Source organism: Bipolaris maydis, assembly GCF_028858645.1.
Source record: "Bipolaris maydis strain C4 unplaced genomic scaffold PSV08scaffold_3, whole genome shotgun sequence".
Lineage (NCBI taxonomy): Eukaryota > Fungi > Ascomycota > Dothideomycetes > Pleosporales > Pleosporaceae > Bipolaris > Bipolaris maydis.
This window is the reverse complement of record NW_027093859.1, coordinates 641,157-659,966: the sequence shown is the minus strand read 5'-3', so window position 1 is coordinate 659,966 and position 18,810 is coordinate 641,157. Positions and strand designations below refer to the sequence as shown.

Below are 18,810 nucleotides of genomic sequence, written 5' to 3'. Positions count from 1 at the left end.
GCGGACGTGCTGATGCAGAGCATAAATATAGTACTTATATCCGAACACCGCCTCCACTCTCTAGCTCTTCAACCATCATTCTACCCGTCTGTAACGACTACTCGTCCAGTGGACCTTGTGTTCTAGCTTTTTTTGTTCCCAAACTTTTGACGTATCACCGCCGCCATGGTTCGCGAAAAGCAGCCCGTCTACGTCCTCGGCGTGGGCATGACCAAGTTCATCAAGCCTCGTGGCAAGGTGGATTACCCTGAACTTGGCTTCGAAGCCGGCGTAAAAGCTATGCTCGATGCACACATCAACTATGACGATGTTGATCAAGGTGTTGCATGCTACTGCTACGGCGATTCGACATGTGGCCAACGCGTCTTTTACCAGTTCGGCATGACTGGTATTCCCGTATACAATGTCAACAACAACTGCTCCACAGGCTCTACCGGCCTATACATGGGAAGAAATTTGATTGCGCATGGAGCTGCGGACTGCGTGCTCGTCGTCGGCTTCGAGAAGATGTTTCCAGGAAGTCTGCAGACTTTCTTCCAGGACCGAGCAAACCCGACAGGCACGTCGAGTCAACTGATGAAGGAGACGAGGGGTATCACGAATGCTCCCGGCGCGGCGCAGATGTTCGGCAATGCCGGTCGGGAACACATGGAGAAGTAAGTTTTCTGGTTTCAATGAATGATCATTACCGTGTTCTAATGGCATCAATAGATACGGTTCCGAGCTCAGGGACTTTGCGGAGATCGGTCGCATCAACCATGCTCATTCGAAGAACAATCCTTACTCGCAGTTCCAGGATGAATACACGCTCGAACAGGTCATGAAGTCCCCCATGATCCACGAACCTCTTACGAAGCTCCAATGCTGCCCGACTTCGGACGGTTCCGCAGCTGCAGTCCTTGTTTCGCAGGAGTTCCTCGACAAGCGACCTGAACTCAAGGATCAAGCCATCTTGATTGCCGGACAGCGACTAGCCACTGATACGCCATCTTTGTTCAACCGCAGTGCTATTGAGCTCGTAGGGTTCAGCATGAGCGAGCTGGCTGCCAAAGAAGCACTAGCAGAGGCTAAGGTCACTCCAGATGACGTCCAAGTATGCGAACTCCACGACTGCTTCTCTGCCAACGAAATGGTCACTATTGAGGCGCTCGGCCTCGCACCAAAGGGCAAAGCCCACGAGCTTATCCGCCAGGGTGGCATAACCTACGGAGGCAAAGTCGTCATTAATCCCTCTGGCGGTCTCATCTCCAAGGGCCACCCACTTGGCGCCACAGGCATCGCTCAGTGTGCTGAGCTCGTCTGGCACCTGCGTGGGTGGGCCAACAACCGCTCCGTCAAGGACACCAAGGTAGCGCTCCAGCACAACCTGGGTCTCGGTGGCGCAGTCGTATGCACTGTGTACAAGAGGCACGATGGAAGCGCTGCGAAGGACAAGTCCGATGAGGAGATTTCCAAGATTACTGGCTTAGGATACAACCCTGCGACGGTGGCAAAGGGCTTCACCAAGGAGCAGGTTGACTCGGTGAGGAGTAAGAAGGCGAGGAGTGAGTGGGCGCTACAGGATTCTCAGCAGAAGGTTGAATCTAGGTTCTGAGGGGTTTCTTTCGGATTCTATGTTAAATTGATTGTTCTGATTGATATTTTTATCTAATTACTAGCCTTGTTTAACAGTTTACGGATCACGTGCAAACCAATCTTGCAGTGATGCTGGGGAAATAAATTTGATAAGTGGAGATTGTATAGCAGAGCGGATAGCTACGAGAAAGCCAAAAGGGCATATTCACGTATCACCATTTTTGTTTTCTATGGAATATACAAAGCCTGTTTTGAGGTATGATTTGACCAAAATCTGGTCAACTTTTATTTTGGTGAATGATGGCGAAGGACGACACTATCGCTGTTGCGTGGCTGTAGACTTTTGGAAAAACCGAACCCCCTACCCATAAACTCCCAAGCTATTTGTGAGGTACAAGAGTTTCCGAAAGAATTAGTTATACTCAAAAACCCATTGCCATATGTTTATCGGACTGCGCGAAGGAGGCTCGGCGTCGTTCATACCATTGAAGTAGATTAACTCGGGCGACTCTCCATAGACCCAGCGGTAGACTTTGGCGATTTTCCTGGTATTGGGCGCAAAAATGTTATTGAGAAGGAGTTTTCTTGCAAACAACGATTTGGTTTTTGGATCCTGGATCCTTTGCAGAAAAGCAATGTCAAAGCGCTCGCGAATTCGGTAAAGGCCAACGGCTGCGGCGAGGTAAAAGCTTTCTACGGTTTGTATAACGTCGCCTTTGCTCCATCCGTAACGGCTTACTCGTTGGTATATTGATCTATGGATTATGCTGAGGACCGTCCAGACAAGGTGAGAGGTGTCGAGGATGTTGAGGACGGAGTAGTTGATGCCATCGACAATGTACAGCTTCATTGCTACGTCTACCAGGAAAGCTAACAGAATGGCGTCGGCGGCTGTGAACTCCCCATGCTGGACGAGAGACTTCGACCAAAGAAGCGATGTAGAAAAGTGCCATGACAATGTGTAGGGGCCTGGCACAGAGATGATTGCGTTGATCAAGAAGCAGTCTTCATCAACATCGTCGTTGTCATCATCCTCGGAGCTCGTCTCCCTGTTTGTTACGGTAAGCGGGCAAGGTCTAAGAAAGACCACAAGAGGGTTGCTAGATTGCGCCATTGTTGGGCGATAGAAGAGGTCACTTTGGTCTGTATGGCTTCGTGTGGGTTCCTTTCTTCGATACTGAAGGAGTCATGGAGGGCAACCTCGTATAAATGTGAAAGGGGGTGTGGATTCAGAAGCATGGTATAAGATCACCTGTATATATGGATATACTGCGAACTATGGTTGGTATTTGAGGATTGGTTGCGCATTGGATGGAGAACCATGGTTGAGGAAATGGGTGTTGGAGAAGCTGGACCTGCAGCAGGGAGGGTCAGCTATGCAGTTTACTCTATGGAGTGCGGTGACTATGCGGTGAGGGTCTGAGAGGGCGATGGTATGCTGTACCGATGTTGCACCAGTCGCTTGATGCTGGTGTGGGGGAGGGAGGGCTGAAGGGAAGGGAGCCAATGAGCTAACCGTTTACGTCCAGCAGCAACCTAGCGTGCCAAGACGCTCAACCAAGTGGATGAAATTTGTTAGCGACGCCCTCTTCTCTTCTTCTTCTTCTTTACATATTGTCAACGGTCTCCAATAACCCTAAGGTCCTTCCTCGCAAGAGTGGATTTGCCTTTTCCAGAGCAGACCCAGAAGAAAGCACAGCCGTTCTAATCCTGCAGCTCGTCGTCGTCGACCTCGGTCGGTTTTGGAGCTGCGGGTTCGCTTTAGGCCTACATACATACATACATACATACTCTCTCTCTCTTCAGAAGTGGCTGCGCTGGTCCGACGGCTCTTCCGGGAGCTCATGGCTCCATGACACCGCCCCTCGCAGCGGCCAAGGTACCTGGCATAGTTACTGCCAGTGGTGCTGTCACAATATGCGGCCTCCCGTCACCGACACCCAGGTTGCGTCCCAATAACTAGGCGTGCCATATGCCCTATGCTGCAGGGAGCCAGCCAAACACTGACCAACCACTCATGGGCATTGGGGAGCCTGCGCAGCCACCTGTCGTACGGCTCCAAGTAGATGATTGGAGTCAATGGCCACAAATAAAGTTGGTCGACCAGCTGAACGGCCCCCGCATGTCTAGACCGGTGTCACTACACAACACCATTGGCCATTCCGGGGGCGACAACAATAGAGCAGCTGAACAGCAGCCCAACAGCCACCAATTCAACCTGCTTCTCGTGCTTCTCCGCCCCTTTGCAACGACTGTGTTTTCGTTGCTTTGGCCATGACATTCATTCAGACTCATGGCACAAACGATCAGCAATTGAGCGGGCCACTGTTGGCTAGCCCGCTGCGTGTTGTCGTATTGTCCCAGCTAGTTCTGTATCTTACTTGGTCCGTCGCGTCTCTCGGGTCTAGAGACTGGCCGTATTTTCCGGTGACGCTCTATTGGTGAACGTGTCTCACAGCCCACTTTGTGGCTGGGAACTCGGTCGTTCAGCATAAGTAACTACTGCATAGTCGCATCGGTGATTCGAGGCCCATCACCTCGACAAAATGCGCCTCGGACAAAGACCTGGTTTCCGTCACCTCAGCATTTGTTGCCTGCTCGGAGATTTCTTCTCAGCCCTGTAGACCACTCCCATTTCCAGTCGTTGTCCTTCGCTTCTTGATACTCCCCACTATACTACTTTCATTGTGCCTGAAGTCTCCTGTACCTGGGGAGCCCTTACTTGCCCATCGGGAAACGTCATGAATGCACATCATGGCCTACGTACGACTGTGCTCGTTCGTTGTGTCTAGTCTTCTCACCTTGGCCCTATCTCAACAAAGTGATCCGATCAAAGACTTCTGCCGCCGATGGGGTCATGCGACGGCGCAGATCGATTCGAAACTCTACATCGATGGCGGCATGATAGCGTCGACGCCATTTCAATCAAACCATACGAGTATGTAAAATACCTGATAGCAGATGCTACAATCGTATCTGGAAAGCCTAACAATCATCCTCCAGACCCATGGCTTTTATTCAGCGACTTGAACCCATCGACCGTCGGTGCCGAGATGCCGGCGCAATACGCAAATCTGTCCAAGCCTGGCAACATACCGAGTGTATCTGGCGGCTATACCTGGGCAGACAACACCAACAAATGTTTCTATCAATTTGGGGGAGAATATCCTGAAGGTGTCAGTCCTACAGATTTCAGTATGTGGACCTATGACGTGCCACTCAATCAATGGAACAGCACCGACACAGTTGGCGACAAAACTATACAACGAGTATCGTTCGGTGCTGGGACACAGGTAGAAGAGCGTGGACTCGGCTTCTACTTTGGCGGCTGGCTGAGCAATCGAACTACGGTAGGCTGGAAAGGACCCCCTATGGCTACAAATGGTCTTATTCAGTTTGACATGTCTACTGGCGACTTGAAGAACATATCAGGACCGGATGGAATTGGAAGAGCCGAGGGACAACTAGTCTATCTTCCCGTGTCTGACAGCGGCGTGCTGGTCTATTTTGGCGGCATCGAGGATACTTATCGTAACGGGAGCTTTGATGCAGTAAGTCTAAATACTATATGCACGTAGTCAGCATACTAATCTCGTTTCTAGGCGAACATGAGTGTAAATTTTATGCGAAACCTGCCCAGTATGTAACTGACGCTATACAGACCATTCACATCTACGACATGGCTTCGTCTAAATGGTATACACAGACAGCCTCAGGCACCGCACCCCCTACGCGCAGACAATTCTGCGCAGATGTTACCTGGCCAGATGATAAGTCATCTTATAATATGTAAGAAACCTTTTCTCCCTATTGTGTCCATCGGCACTTGGTCATGCGGTTGTGGTATTCACTTCTGGTGTGGAATCGTTGGCTGTCCGAGACCCGTGGCGTCTACGTCATGTGTGTGTGTGTGTGTGTGTGTGTGTGTGTGTGTGTGTGTGTGTGTGTGTGTGTGTGTGTGTGTTTCCCTTGGATATCGCTTGATTTTCTCCGGGGGCGCAGGGTCTTGACTGAGGGTCTGTTAGAGAAACATTGGGGTATTCAGGCCGCGCGTACTTTGAGCTGGCAGACGAATCGCATAAGCACATGATGCGAGCAGAGTTGGCTTACTGTGATCAGTTATCTCTACGGCGGTTATGGGTTTGGGGGAACTCCCGCATTTGATGATGTCTACATCCTCTCCCTTCCGTCTTTTACGTGGATAAAGGCATTTCCCGATGGTGATGGTGGGCCAAACCCTGCCATAGTTGGCCATGGAGGCTGTAGTGCCAACGTCATCAACCGCACACAGATGTTGGTCATAGGTGGTTGGTTTCCCATATACGACAAATGCGATTCGCCAGAAAGCCAAGGACAGCATAACATGGTGCTTGGGTTTAATGGCGAGGATGCTAAGCTTTGGGATAAGTATCAACCAAATGTCGACTACGTGGTAGCTTCATCTATTGTGGCAGCCATTGGTGGGGGGTATGTTTTACTCGGCAACTTGTGAGAGAGGCCATGTCTAACGATGGTAACAGACCAACGGGAGGAGCCACTAAAACTGCGCCCGCGACGTGGGGGCATCCTGACTTGGCGACATACTACACTTTAAAACCTTCATTCGCAGCCAGATCAGCTACGCGTCCACTTCCATCAGCAACCGGATCGCTGTCACCCAACCAGTCTAAGAAGACAAGTGTTGGTGCTATTGCTGGAGCCGCTCTTGGAGGTGCTGTGGGATTGATCCTCTTATTATGTCTCATCTTGTTTTGCCTACGCAGACGCAAGAATGCTATGAAGGAAAAGAGAAAGAAAGAAGGCGATATAAACAACGCGAATCCGCCAGTTCCGCCTGCTGAGTTGGAAACCACGGTTCCACAGGAAATGGCCGCCTCGGAGGCTAGCAAGTACGTATCCATTCACAATCGAGCCGACGCTGCCGCCCTTATCCAACATCAGGAACATGCCCAACAGTACTCACATCACGCCAGCCACAACTACGGCTTGCCGCAGCCCGCCCAAGGCCCTCCGTCGTACGGATTTGTGCCGCCGTACACATCACCCACAGAAGCCACTTTCAACCACGTCTCCCCGAGTGTAGGGCGGCCCTTTTCGGACGATGGAATTACACAAAACTCTCCAACTACGGTGTGGGGTACGCCGGCAGACTATCACTCACATGGATCAAATCACGAAGGGCATTATTCGTATCCTACTCCGACCACACCACGGCAGCCTGCAGGGGATCTCTTTCACCAACAAGGTTCAATATACTACCCGCAAGTCAACGCCATGACAACGCGCTCACGGCATTCCCGCAGCAATCTCACCGAAGATGGGGAGGCCTCTGACAGTTCGCTAGCAGGTAGTCCGGAGCAGCTCCCCGTCAGCATTGCGAACACGCCTGCTCACTTTTATACACATGCAGGATCGTATATTTCGGCAGGTAGGAGCAGCGGTGGACGGAGTCCGGATGGAAGGAGACCTATTCAAGGGAGATTTATGGAAGAAGATCATGTATGAGTAATGCAACTTGATGGAGGGCCCAGAAACTTGGCCTGTTGTGATCCCGAGCTTGCAGACCTCAAGGTTGTAGTTTTCGAGGTCATTTCCTATGATGAACTGGCGTTATTTGAGATTGGCGTGCTTTAGTCAAGCACAAGATTTACAGTTTTTCAGAATCTACACGACATAATTATTAGCGGGTATATGCGATTAGATTCCAATGAAATGAGATTCGGGCCGACTATAACATTTTGAGAGCTATCTTAGGCTAGCCAAAATTACACACATACTAGGATATTGCAATGAGCAAATGTTGAACGGAATTGACAATGCCAGGCGTGTGTTTTTTAGTGCAATGATTGTCACGTGCTATCGCGCTTACTTCGGTCCCGCTGTCGTACACACGTTGCCCACTACTTTTGCCAAGCGCAAGGACACATGTCTTTAGCAAACGCAACGCTCTCGACGCCTGACCTTCCCATGATCGCAGTGCGCGCACGATGATCAACCTGCGCTCCATCATCCTCTTGGTGATATCCTACGTTATCATTCCGCGCCTCACATTTCTTCCGCCTAATGTCCACTCGCTGCTAAGCATCTTCGGGCCCTTCCTCATACCTCTCGTCTTCGACTCGATCAAAGCCGCGCGCACAGCTTCTCCAAGCGTCCCCATACGTCCGACACCACCAAGAGTTCAGTATGCACTCAACTTGCTCTTCTTGAGCGCGGTCGTGTGCCTTGGTCTTTCGCTTTCGCGATATGCACCCGAGAATGTCTTCCTCAAGACACAGAGCCACATACGGACGGAGCCAAGCGTGTTGTTTGTGCGACTGAGGCATCTACGCCCACTCACTGACGAAGATGAAGCTCTTCTGACAAAGTTCAAGTGGGGTATGCGCAACAAGTTGCTCTACCTCGCGTATGGTCCAGACACACTCTTGAACTGCGTGTGGTGCACCGTGGCCGACGGGAATGATCAATTCAACTACTTTCTATACTCTCTACCGAAGATTGTTACGCCGCACATATTTCAGCTAGCCGTGCTCGGTCTCGCTACCTCGTCACTGGTTGGAGCTGAAGGCTCACGCTTCCGCATCCACGCTACAATTGCAGGAATATTCGTGACGGTGGTAGAAGTTTGGTACATGGGTACTTATGATATCCTGGTCAACAAGAGGGCAAAGTACGTCCAGGACCTCGATTCGGCATACTGGCGCGTCCGCTTCCTACGATACATGACATTCGCCCTGGTAGACATGGGCCTAGCGTATGTGCTGTGGGCTACGAGTACCAACCGCCTGTTTGCAAAACCCATTTCCATTGCCGAGCGCATCGAGGTTACTACCCGGACGGCGGAGGATACTTTTAACAAGATGCGGGCATTGGGGCTGCTCACAAACTCTGTAAACCGCGATCCGGCGCTGAGGGGCGTAAGGGAGGAATATTGGAGGACAGAGGGACAGGTCACGGCAGAAGTGGTGCAGGATGAAGTGGTCACGGAGCAGATCAATGCTGTGATTAGCAGGTTGGATATGGGCTCGCTGGAAGGTCGTGTTGGAGAGGTTGCCGACGGAATACTTGCAGGCATTGACAGTTTGAGGGCAGGATAGATGTTTTCAGCGAGCTACATGAACCAAGCAACATCATTTCTTGGGTGCTGACATCCACTCGTCATCTTATCTCGGCCATTGCATTGTCGGATAGAGATGGATGAAGGAGCTGGCTATATGCGGAATGGTGCTGGCCAGGCATGATGTAGGTGGCACTACTGCATCAAACTGCATAGTGGATCTCGGAAATATCAAACGATCCTGATTATGTACCCTGTTGCTTCGCGAAGGTCACTTGAACGATTTTTGATCCCTGCAACAAAGTCCTCTTATCGCTTGAACCGCTGCTTGCCGACGGAGCATCTTCCGCTACGGCGACAGCAATTTTGTCGCGCCCAGTTGCAAGTACTCTCGGATACGGAACTGTAGACACGTGTATACAACACATGCATATGTATGTACGATATTGCCCTTCCTCCGAACATGGAGCCGAGTCCGATGTCGCATTGCTGAGGCTTGGGATGAGTCCTCGTCAATAGGAAGCCTGGCCGGATACTAGCGGCAGGTACGGGAGCGGTGGGCCTGGATACCACAGGCTCGGCACACGCCCTACCAACAACACCGCATCTAACGTAGTCAGGTACGCTAGCAGACACCACACCGGCTTCTGAAAGACGCGTATGCCGGCACCGTGCGGAGAACAATGACACGGCTATGTTGCAGCAATGGCAAATTCAAGACGAGACCATGTTTAATGGCAGCGGCAAAGAGGCGGCGACTAGAAAAAAAAGTTTGTTATCGACTTGGGGCTCCGCCGGAAGTGGAACCTTATATCATGGCCATGGCATCCGTATGTAAGAAAAAGGACACTAGACCGCCGCGGTAGTGGGTGCACGGCTGGGCGGACATCACGTCGATGGATCCAACAGGTAGGTGGGCTCGGTCCCGTCCGTGTGATGGGGAAGTGTGACTCTTGGTCGAAATTTTTCATTCCTCTTGTATAAGAGGCTGGCTTGGGTACCTTGTTTTCCGTTCTTTGTACTTGACTAACCTTTCCCCTCCCCCCCTCCCTCAATCTCCCAATCACCGATTGTGGTACTGCTGCTTCGCCAGCCATTGACACTCGAACTCTTGTTGAGCCACAACCTGACTGGGATAAAAAAGAAAACAAAGCAAAACAGCAACCATGGCACCCATCGCCGTAACGCCCCCGAACCAGAACGAGAACGTCACCGACCTCACACAAGAGGGAATCAAGTCGGCGCTTCTCAAGAACGCCCCGGGACAAATCAACTCCTCATCTCTCACAAACTCCATCACTGCCACACCACCAAATGAGCTGGTATCCAAGACTCAGGATGTCGTAGAAGCACCTCTCGCGGAGCTCGACGCTTCCAAGATCACCTGCACATACACCAACACACCCCGCTCAGTCCCCGCTGTAGGATCGGCAGAGATGGCCAGCCAAAAGGTGTGCACCGACCACATGGTACAAGCCAAATGGACCGTCGAGTCCGGCTGGGAAGCACCCACCCTCCAACCCTACGGCCCACTATCCCTCGCACCCACCGCCTCATGCCTGCACTACGCAACCGAATGCTTCGAAGGCATGAAGCTCTACCGCGGCCACGACGGCAAGCTCCGTCTCTTCCGCCCAGACCTAAACTGCCGCCGCATGCTCATGTCCACAAACCGCATTGCGCTGCCTGCCTTTGACCCGCAGGAGCTTCTCAAGCTCATCGTCAAGCTCTGCGCTACAGACGGCAAGCGCTGGCTCCCCAAGGACCGCCCGGGTCAATTCTTATATATCCGCCCCACGATGATTGCTTCGGACCCCGCGCTCGGCGTTGAACGCCCCAAGGAAGCCTTACTCTTCATCATCCTGTGCTGCTTTGCCCCCATGGGCGACATGAGCGGCGGCATCAAGCTCCTCGCCTCCCAAGACGACATGTGCCGTGCGTGGCCCGGCGGTTTTGGATACGCCAAAGTAGGAGCCAACTACGGTCCTTCGCTCGTAGCACAGGGCGAAGCCCGGAAGCGCGGTTACCACCAGATTCTGTGGCTGTTTGGTCAAGACTGTACTATTACCGAGGCTGGGGCTAGCAACTTTTTTGTCGTGTGGAGGACGAAGGAAGGCAAGCTCCAGCTTGTTACTGCGGACTTGAACGAGAGGATTGTGCTGGATGGTGTGACGAGGAGGTCGATTTTGGAGCTTGCTCGTGCAAAGCTTACGGCTGATGCACCACAGGACCTTGAGGCGCTTGAGGTTGTCGAGCGCAAGTTTAACATCTTTGAGATTGAAGAGGCGGCCAAGGAGGGTCGTCTCGTCGAGGCGTTCGCTGCAGGTACGGCCTGGTTTGTTGCGCCCATCAGCCAGATTCACTTCCGTGGAAAGGACATGGATGTGCCCATGGCCAAGGGCAACTCTGGGGCATATGCCGAGTTTTTCAAGAGCTCGCTCAAGGGTATCATGTGGGGATGTGATGGCATGGAGAGCCATGAGTGGGGCCGTATCATTGATGAAGAGTAGGATGTTCCTCTTTTTCTTTTCTTTTCTTTTCTGCAAGAGATGGCGATGGTGATGAAAAGACGTTTGGCATCATGATGTGCATACAAGCGAGGCGTTCATGTTAAGTCTGGGGCGGAGGTTCAATTTGTGCAAAGCATTTTCCTTTTCTTTTTTTTCATATTTCAAATTTACAGTTCAAAAAGCGACGGAGCGACTCGCGTACATATATTATACGTTACAAATACGTTTTCCGTAGAAGCGTCTGTAGAAGAAGAATTTACATATGCAAAGATATCATAGAATTCAGTCATCATCCTCAAAACTTGGCATTGCTGGCACTTGCCGCGTACTTCTTTCCACCATGTTGTTTGTATCATTGATCCCCCGTCTCAGCAAGACGTGCTCCCCCATGGGCCCTTCGCAAAGTTCGACTAGCTCAACTTCTTCTGCTCGATGGTATCCTGACATAACCGCTTCGTCCATACCAGGGCTTGTGTCCTTGGATCGTCTTAGACTCTGCTCGCTGGGCGCCGTTGTGCGTTCCCATGGGTATTCAATACCATCGCCGTTCTCGGGGGTTGTATTGCGTGGATGATTGGTGTTGAACAAGGGCAGTCGGTGAGCGATTAGGTGACGCAGTGTAGGCTATGGTTGCAAAACTTTAGCACGGCAAATTTTAGAACATGAGATGATCTCTTTCTACTAACCATGCAAACACAGAATACACTGGTGTTGGCTTCCAAGACACTCCAGTAGTTGGCTGGCGTATTATCCCAGGTGGGATTCAGCGACTCAGCGTAGTTAATGATAGATCTTATTCGTAGACATGAAACAACAAGGATGCTATAGTACGAAATGTATTGTTAGCGTTCATAGTTTAAGAAAAGCCATCTAGACAAGCCTACTTACAATATGCCAACAGTGAACATGGTAAGCACCTCCAGTTTCCTTCTTAGAGTCATCGATTGTTGATTCAGGGCAGGGACTGGTATAAGTGCAATAAGAAGATCCAAGAAAACTGCGGCACCGGCAGCGGACAGTACGAGATGATTGATATCCCAGCATGAGCCTTTGTGCTCACCATCCCAGCCCGTCCATGCCAGAGAAATGGGTTTGCAAAAGAAGGCCATGCTGAATTGGAAGATGATCCAATATATAACTGTGAGGGCCATGCCGGTACAAGCGTAGGTCCTTGTGTTTCTTTGGGGAAGTACGCGGAGGTACATGAATAGCAACGCCAGTCTCGCAAGGGCGGTTGTGGGCCAGTAGAAGAATTTCCCGAGCCATTCCAGCTGTCTATGTCAGTGAGGGGGTTCGAGAGACTATGTCGTGTGTGGCCAGCTTACTTTGTGTATGTAGGTGATGTCGTCAAAGGGCAACGTCCACGCATCCCGGCCCAGACCCGCAGACGCGATGCATAGCTGTATAGCGTTCATGGGGATCAAGGTCAATCCAGCGCCAAGAGAACAGGCGTCATCCCAATGGAAGGAGCGATTGAGGACTGCCTCCAGGGAGCGCAGCACAACTGAAATCGTAGCAATACTTCCGCTCACGCTTGCAACGGCCAAGGGTTGGACTGAGTGATTGCGAACGGGCCTTTGACACATGATTGCGGTGATGTTGAGTGCATTGAGGGCTTGTTTGATGGTACATGTTCTATCGGCACACGCATGCATGCTATGGGCGACATGTTGATTGGTACAGAAGCATGTGACATTGTTAGGAGAGCACACCGACAGCGTCTCGAGGGTGGATGCTAAGCAGTCTATCTAGTGAGGTCAGGACACTGTGCCTGCAAAGGTGGTTATGAGTGGTGGGTTTTGACTAACCGCACACTGTGGCAGTAGATGATGCAGGTCAGTAGAAACATGGTTCAGGTCGTGGGGACGGAGAAAGTAGTCCAAGTAGGTGGATCCCAGCATGGCTGCATGTCGCCAGATGACGGGTGCGTCTTGAGTTTAAATGCAGATGCAAGAGGATTCAGCTTTGGCGGCACACGAGGCATGGGGAAAGGCAGATTGGCCATGTATGGGGCCATGGAAAATGCGGGGAGCTGAACCGGAATGTCGTGTGGCGAGAGGCGTTATGCAAGGAGAGCCCTTGCCAAAAGCGTGATGCGCGCACTGCGCCTGAACATACGGATGGATATACACATGCACTCTGCTGTGCTATGGACACCTTGTGAATCAAAGGATTCGCTTCGGTTGGGTTAGGCATGTAACCCGAGTGCTAGTAGTAAGGCTGTTCCCGTGTTCAAGGCATTTTCCAATGGCTTGGCGGGGCAGTCAAGGAGGAATCTGCAGACGACAGCACGGGTCGGCAGCGTGAGACGGGAGGCTCCAGTCGAGGGCGCGAGGAGGGCGGGATGGTGGTGAATGAGTAAATGCACAGTGGGAGCGAGCAAAGAGCAGGGGAGGAGCAGATCGCAGATGCAAGAGTGGAGTTGCTAGCGCTGGTGTGGTGTGTGCTCTTGTCTCTCGGCACGGGTAGTTCCAGGTTCAGGTTGACAAACGCGACTTCACCGCGCAACCCGTGCCTCTTCTACTTCTGCGACGTCAGCGCCCAAAGCCTCTTGTTTGTACGAGCAGCTCGACAGCCTCTTGCTCTGCCAACCCGCCCGTCCGCCAGCACAAACTTGCCCGCCCCCGCTCCGCCAGCCTGCCCGCACAATCTCCCTTTGGCCCTTGTGCCCCACCTTCGCCCATAGACACAACTTCTGCAATCCAACCACCCTCTGCGCGCTCGCCTGTTGCCTACGCCCGACGCGCACATCTCGCCGCCCCGACTGAAGCAGAGCCGCTGGTCAAGCTTGTTGGCACTACAGACGACGCCTCCAGGCTGATTGGGAGCTTTTCCCGCCGCGCTGCAGCCCGCTATGTCTCTGTCAATTGAAGAGCTCGACGCCACAGTGCGCGCCTTCTACGAGGGCCGCGGTGACACAGTATGCCCCCTCATCCCCTTGGGCTACCCAGCATGCCCTTGAACACAGCTAACACATTCTTCCTCGCAGCAAAAACAAGCTCAAGCTACGCTGAACCAGGTAGGCTTCCTCATTTCCGCCCACGCTGCATGAGCTGGCCCAGCTGACTTCGGCATAGTTCAAGGAAAACCCCGATGCGTGGCTTCTGGTCGACAAGATCCTTTCCGATGCGCAGTATCCACAGACCAAGTGTGAGTGAAGACAAAGGTTGCGATGCAAGACTAGTGAGCCACGGCGCTAACCAAGAGGGTAGATCTGGGTCTCCAAGTCCTCGACAATGTCATCATGACCAGATGGAAGGTGCTGCCCCGCGACCAATGTCAAGGTATGACTGAGAAAATCTTCTTCCTGCCACTAGGCTGACCAAACCAGGCATCCGCAACTTCATTGTCAACTTTATTATTCAGCTCTCCAACAACGACGACACTCGCCGCGCCGAGCGCACCCTCCTCAACAAGCTCAACCTCGTCCTCGTCTCGGTTTTGAAGCAGGAATGGCCCCACAACTGGCCCACCTTTATCAACGAAATCATATCGTCATGCCATAGTAGCCTGGGAATATGCGAGAACAACATGGTCATTCTGCGCCTACTCTCCGAAGAGGTCTTTGACTACTCGGAGGAGCAAATGACTTCGGCCAAACGACGAGAACTCAAGCAGAGCATGTGCGACGAGTTTACCGCCATCTACCAACTCTGCTCAGAGGTCCTTCGCACAGCCACCGAGGCCTCGCTCATCAAGGCAACTTTGGAAACGCTACTGCGCTTCCTCAACTGGATTCCCTTGGGATATATCTTTGAGACGCCACCCAGCGGCCAAAGTCTGATCGAGACGCTGCGAAGTCGCTTCCTCGAAGTGCCAGACTTCCGCAACATTACGCTGAAGTGTCTCACCGAGATTGCCGGTCTTCACACAGAGCCGGCCTACGACGATAAGCTCGTTTCCATGTTCACCGAGACATTGACAGCTATTTCCAAGATTATTCCACTTTCACTTGACTTGAAGAGCACATACTCTTCCAGCAATAGCAGAGACCAGGAGTTCGTACTGAATCTCGCCCTGTTCCTCACCAACTTTTTCACAATGCACCTGAGTGTCATTGAGAATCTAATGAACAGGGACTTCCTCACCCACGGACACTTTTACCTCATTCGTATTAGTCAGATTGATGATCGTGAGGTCTTCAAGATCTGCTTGGAGTACTGGACCAAACTTGTCTCGGAGCTGTATGATGAAATGCAAGCACTCCCAATCACCGACATGAACCCCCTTCTGAACATGGGCATCCCTGGAAATGGAGCCCGCGAATTGGCAAACTACCCTCTGAGGAAGAACAAGTACACCGAGATTCTTTCCAACCTCCGAACAGTCATGATTGAAAAGATGGTCAGGCCCGAGGAGGTTCTTATCGTCGAGAACGACGAGGGCGAAATTGTCCGTGAATTCGTCAAGGAGAGCGACACGATTCAGCTGTACAAATCTACGAGAGAATGTCTCGTCTTCCTTACCCATTTGGATGTTAACGACACCGAGCAGATCATGTCAGAGAAGCTGGCCCGTCAAGTCGACGGTTCAGAATGGTCATGGGCCAACTGCAACACCCTCTGCTGGGCTATTGGTTCCATCTCCGGTGCCATGAACGAGGAAACTGAAAAGCGTTTCTTGGTCACTGTTATCAAGGATCTCTTAGGATTGACTGAAATGAAGCGAGGAAAGGACAACAAGGCTGTCGTCGCCAGTAACATCATGTACATTGTTGGCCAATATCCCCGATTCCTCAAGGCTCACTGGAAATTCCTCAAGACTGTGGTCAACAAGCTGTTCGAATTCATGCACGAGACCCACGAGGGTGTCCAAGACATGGCTTGCGACACCTTCATCAAGATTGCAAACAAGTGCCGTAGACATTTTGTCGCTCTCCAGCCTGGCGAGACGGAGCCATTCATTGACGAGATTGTTCGCAACCTGAGGAAGATTACCGCAGACCTTTCGCCTCAACAGGTCCACACCTTCTACGAGGCCTGTGGTTACATGATCAGCGCACAAGGACAGAAGAGCATGCAGGAGCGCCTCATTGCCGACTTGATGGCTCTGCCAAATTCGGCTTGGGATAACATCATTGCCCAAGCTAACCAGAACCCTGCCTGCCTCCAGGATTCCGAGGTCATCAAGATTGTTGGAAACATCATGAAGACTAACGTTGCAGCATGTGGGTCTATTGGATCCTACTTTTACCCACAAATTGGCCGGATATACTTCGACATGCTGACAATGTACCGTGCAAGCTCACAGCTCATTGATGAAGCAGTTCAGCGGGAGGGCAACATTGCGACCAAAATGCCCAAGGTGCGCGGGCTACGCACAATCAAGAAGGAAATCCTCAAGCTCATCAATACATATGTCGAGAAAGCCGACGATCTGGAGATGATTCACAACAACATTGTGCCGAAGCTCTTGGAAGCCGTCTTGATCGACTACAAGAACAACGTCCCCGACGCTCGTGAAGCAGAAGTGCTGAACGTAATGACAACCATTATTAACAAACTACATGTACGTTGGAGACCCAACCTGAGCAAGCACATGGTCGGACTCGCTCAGCTACCGCCCAGCTCTATGCTAACAAATGTCACAGGGCATGATGGAGGACCAAATCATCAACATTATGGACAGTGTTTTCGAGTGCACATTGGACATGATCAACAAGGACTTCTCAGAGTATCCCGAGCACCGCGTCGAGTTTTTCAAGCTCCTGCGAACCATTAACCTCCGCTGTTTCCCAGCTCTGTTGCGCCTGGATGCACGATCCTTCAAGTTTGTCATCGACTCGTGCATGTGGGCCAGTAAACACGACAACCGCGAGGTTGAAAGCGCAGGTCTCTCTATGTGCTTTGAGCTCATTTCCAACATGGCCGAAACCGACCAGCAGACTTGCAACGCTTTCTTCCAAACGTTCTTCACCACCATCCTCCAAGATGTCTTCTTTGTTGTCACCGACAGCGACCACAAGGCTGGTTTCAAGTCACAGTCAATGTTGTTGGCCAAGTTGTTCTGGCTTGTCGACTCGGACAAGCTTCAAGGCCCAATCTACACATCACCGGATATGGCACCAGCAGGTACACCAAACCGAGAATTCTTGCGAAACTTTGTTGGCAACCTGCTGGCAACAGCCTTCCCCAACCTGCAGACGTACGTTGCTCTTGTTGTTTGTTGCAGCATCTACTAACATGTGCTAGTGCCCAAATCGCATCGTTCATTGACGGATTGTTTGCCACCAACTCGGACCTGAACCGGTTCAAGGTCATCCTCCGAGACTTTTTGATTTCTTTGAAGGAGTTCTCTGGGGACAATGCCGAGCTCTACGCCGAAGAACGCGAGCAAGCGGCCAAGACGGCCAAGGAGCAGGAGCGTGAGCGTGCCATGAAGGTCGGCGGTCTGCTGAAGCCGTCGGAGATGGACGATGACGAATTGTGACTTGACGTCGAATTGGAAGCAAACGTGGCTACACGTACGCCCTACGACGCTCAAGGCGCTCCCGACGAGTCTGCAAGCAGTAAGCGCTCGAATGACCTGGATGGATGGGACATGTATGGATTGTGAGCGACTGTAGGGGTAAACTGTGGAGGACGCAAAAAGTGGCGGTGATGATGTTGGGTTGGATGCGAAGCATGCAATTTGATGCACCGTCAGAGTTTCGGGCAAGCAGGAATGGGATCGTTGTGGTCTAATACCCTATAGACCTTTCATTTGTTCGTTTGATGCATGGACACATGGCTGGCCTGGAGGTAGCGTGGCTTGGATTACAGATAAAAAAAAGAAAAGGAGACGGGACGTTGCAGGTGGCGTGCAAGGCAACGTCGTCTCGAAAGTGAAGAAGAAACATGGTTAAGTACGTGCGACAATGATTTCCCCGATGCCTGTCTGGCGGCTGCTGCGTATGCGCGTTTGACCGTGCAGCCGGGCCGTCCCACTGTGCAGCTGTACATGTACACAAGCAGTGTAGTGCGCCTTGACCATTCGGCGACGTGATGACGCAGCATGGCAGAGACGAGGGTCCCTTTTGTTTTGCTTTTCCGCGGGTCGGGCTGGAGCGCTGTGCATGCCTCGGTGATGTGGGAGGCGGTTGAGATGCCTGTCTGAGCCAAAGAGTGGCAGCACCTGCCCTTACGTAACCGGATGAGGGCGCTACCATTCGGCAGAACAACCGAATTCGGGCCCCTGGCAGAGCAACGCCCTCGACAGTGCGCGAGCACTTGTCCAACCTCGTGGCGGCTATACGCCCTTTGATTCGCCAATACACCACCTGTCGTGTGAACGACATGGCCTCTTTGGATCTTCTGCCAGCGTATGCTCAACCTCGTCTCGTGGCCCTCTAAGAACAAGCCGCCGGCTCCTCGCTGAACGCCCGGCTCCCTGCTCGGCACCTGCCAATACTTGCCCGATTAGAACCATCTCTGGACTGATTCGTTTCTCTGCAGGCTGTCAACAGCCGCATCCCGAATGACTTCACTTTGCCAACTTGCTTGACCACACTACGCACGGCCACTGCCAGGGCTGTCACCACTGACCCTCAGCTCAATTTGTCCTTGTTTTCAGGCCCCACCGCCGAATAGCCGTTTGTTGCACGACCACACGCTTGTCTCGGCACAACCTGTATGGTCAGATCTGTACCGCGCCATCTGGACCAGCATCCATTGCCTGTGCATCATACGC

At 52.0% G+C, this 18,810-nt stretch overlaps 7 protein-coding genes across 7 annotated transcripts; 5 read left to right on the top strand and 2 right to left on the bottom strand.

Moving 5' to 3' along the window:
- The first annotated feature begins 26 nt into the window (after positions 1 to 26).
- Positions 27 to 2,082, top strand: PSV08DRAFT_399604 (thiolase-like protein). The gene is made up of 2 exons (XM_014221348.2): positions 27 to 656; positions 712 to 2,082. The coding sequence occupies exons 1-2, from the start codon at positions 166 to 168 to the stop codon at positions 1,592 to 1,594; spliced, it is 1,374 nt and encodes a 457-aa protein (XP_014076823.1). The 5' UTR covers positions 27 to 165; the 3' UTR covers positions 1,595 to 2,082.
- On the bottom strand, positions 1,988 to 2,689 carry PSV08DRAFT_244576 (uncharacterized protein; the record flags this gene model as incomplete). Its single annotated transcript, XM_014221347.1, has 1 exon — positions 1,988 to 2,689. The coding sequence occupies one exon, from the start codon at positions 2,687 to 2,689 to the stop codon at positions 1,988 to 1,990; it is 702 nt and encodes a 233-aa protein (XP_014076822.1).
- Positions 2,690 to 4,329: 1,640 nt separating this feature from the next.
- Positions 4,330 to 7,080, top strand: PSV08DRAFT_348365 (uncharacterized protein; the record flags this gene model as incomplete). The annotated part of the gene is made up of 6 exons (XM_066092810.1): positions 4,330 to 4,513; positions 4,579 to 5,126; positions 5,178 to 5,189; positions 5,237 to 5,364; positions 5,695 to 6,042; positions 6,096 to 7,080. The coding sequence occupies 6 exons, from the start codon at positions 4,330 to 4,332 to the stop codon at positions 7,078 to 7,080; spliced, it is 2,205 nt and encodes a 734-aa protein (XP_065949545.1).
- Positions 7,081 to 7,511: 431 nt separating this feature from the next.
- Positions 7,512 to 8,929, top strand: PSV08DRAFT_273618 (uncharacterized protein). Its single transcript, XM_014221345.2, has one exon. It carries the CDS (start codon positions 7,563 to 7,565, stop codon positions 8,670 to 8,672), a length of 1,110 nt encoding a protein of 369 aa, XP_014076820.1. The 5' UTR covers positions 7,512 to 7,562; the 3' UTR covers positions 8,673 to 8,929.
- Positions 8,930 to 9,650: 721 nt separating this feature from the next.
- On the top strand, positions 9,651 to 11,443 carry PSV08DRAFT_217378 (aminotransferase). Its single transcript, XM_014221344.2, has one exon. It carries the CDS (start codon positions 9,799 to 9,801, stop codon positions 11,140 to 11,142), a length of 1,344 nt encoding a protein of 447 aa, XP_014076819.1. The 5' UTR covers positions 9,651 to 9,798; the 3' UTR covers positions 11,143 to 11,443.
- Positions 11,284 to 13,088, bottom strand: PSV08DRAFT_29112 (uncharacterized protein). Its single transcript, XM_066092590.1, has 5 exons — positions 12,951 to 13,088; positions 12,468 to 12,886; positions 12,031 to 12,413; positions 11,829 to 11,964; positions 11,284 to 11,766 (listed from the first exon to the last, which is right to left on the bottom strand). The coding sequence occupies exons 2-5, from the start codon at positions 12,795 to 12,797 to the stop codon at positions 11,425 to 11,427; spliced, it is 1,191 nt and encodes a 396-aa protein (XP_065949544.1). The 5' UTR covers positions 12,798 to 12,886; positions 12,951 to 13,088; the 3' UTR covers positions 11,284 to 11,424.
- Positions 13,042 to 17,982, top strand: PSV08DRAFT_385844 (CRM1 C terminal-domain-containing protein; the record flags this gene model as incomplete). Its single annotated transcript, XM_066093452.1, has 7 exons — positions 13,042 to 13,066; positions 14,016 to 14,062; positions 14,220 to 14,292; positions 14,355 to 14,426; positions 14,474 to 16,650; positions 16,733 to 17,286; positions 17,334 to 17,982. The coding sequence occupies 7 exons, from the start codon at positions 13,042 to 13,044 to the stop codon at positions 17,569 to 17,571; spliced, it is 3,186 nt and encodes a 1,061-aa protein (XP_065949543.1). The 3' UTR covers positions 17,572 to 17,982.
- Between the last annotated feature and the right edge of the window lie 828 nt (positions 17,983 to 18,810).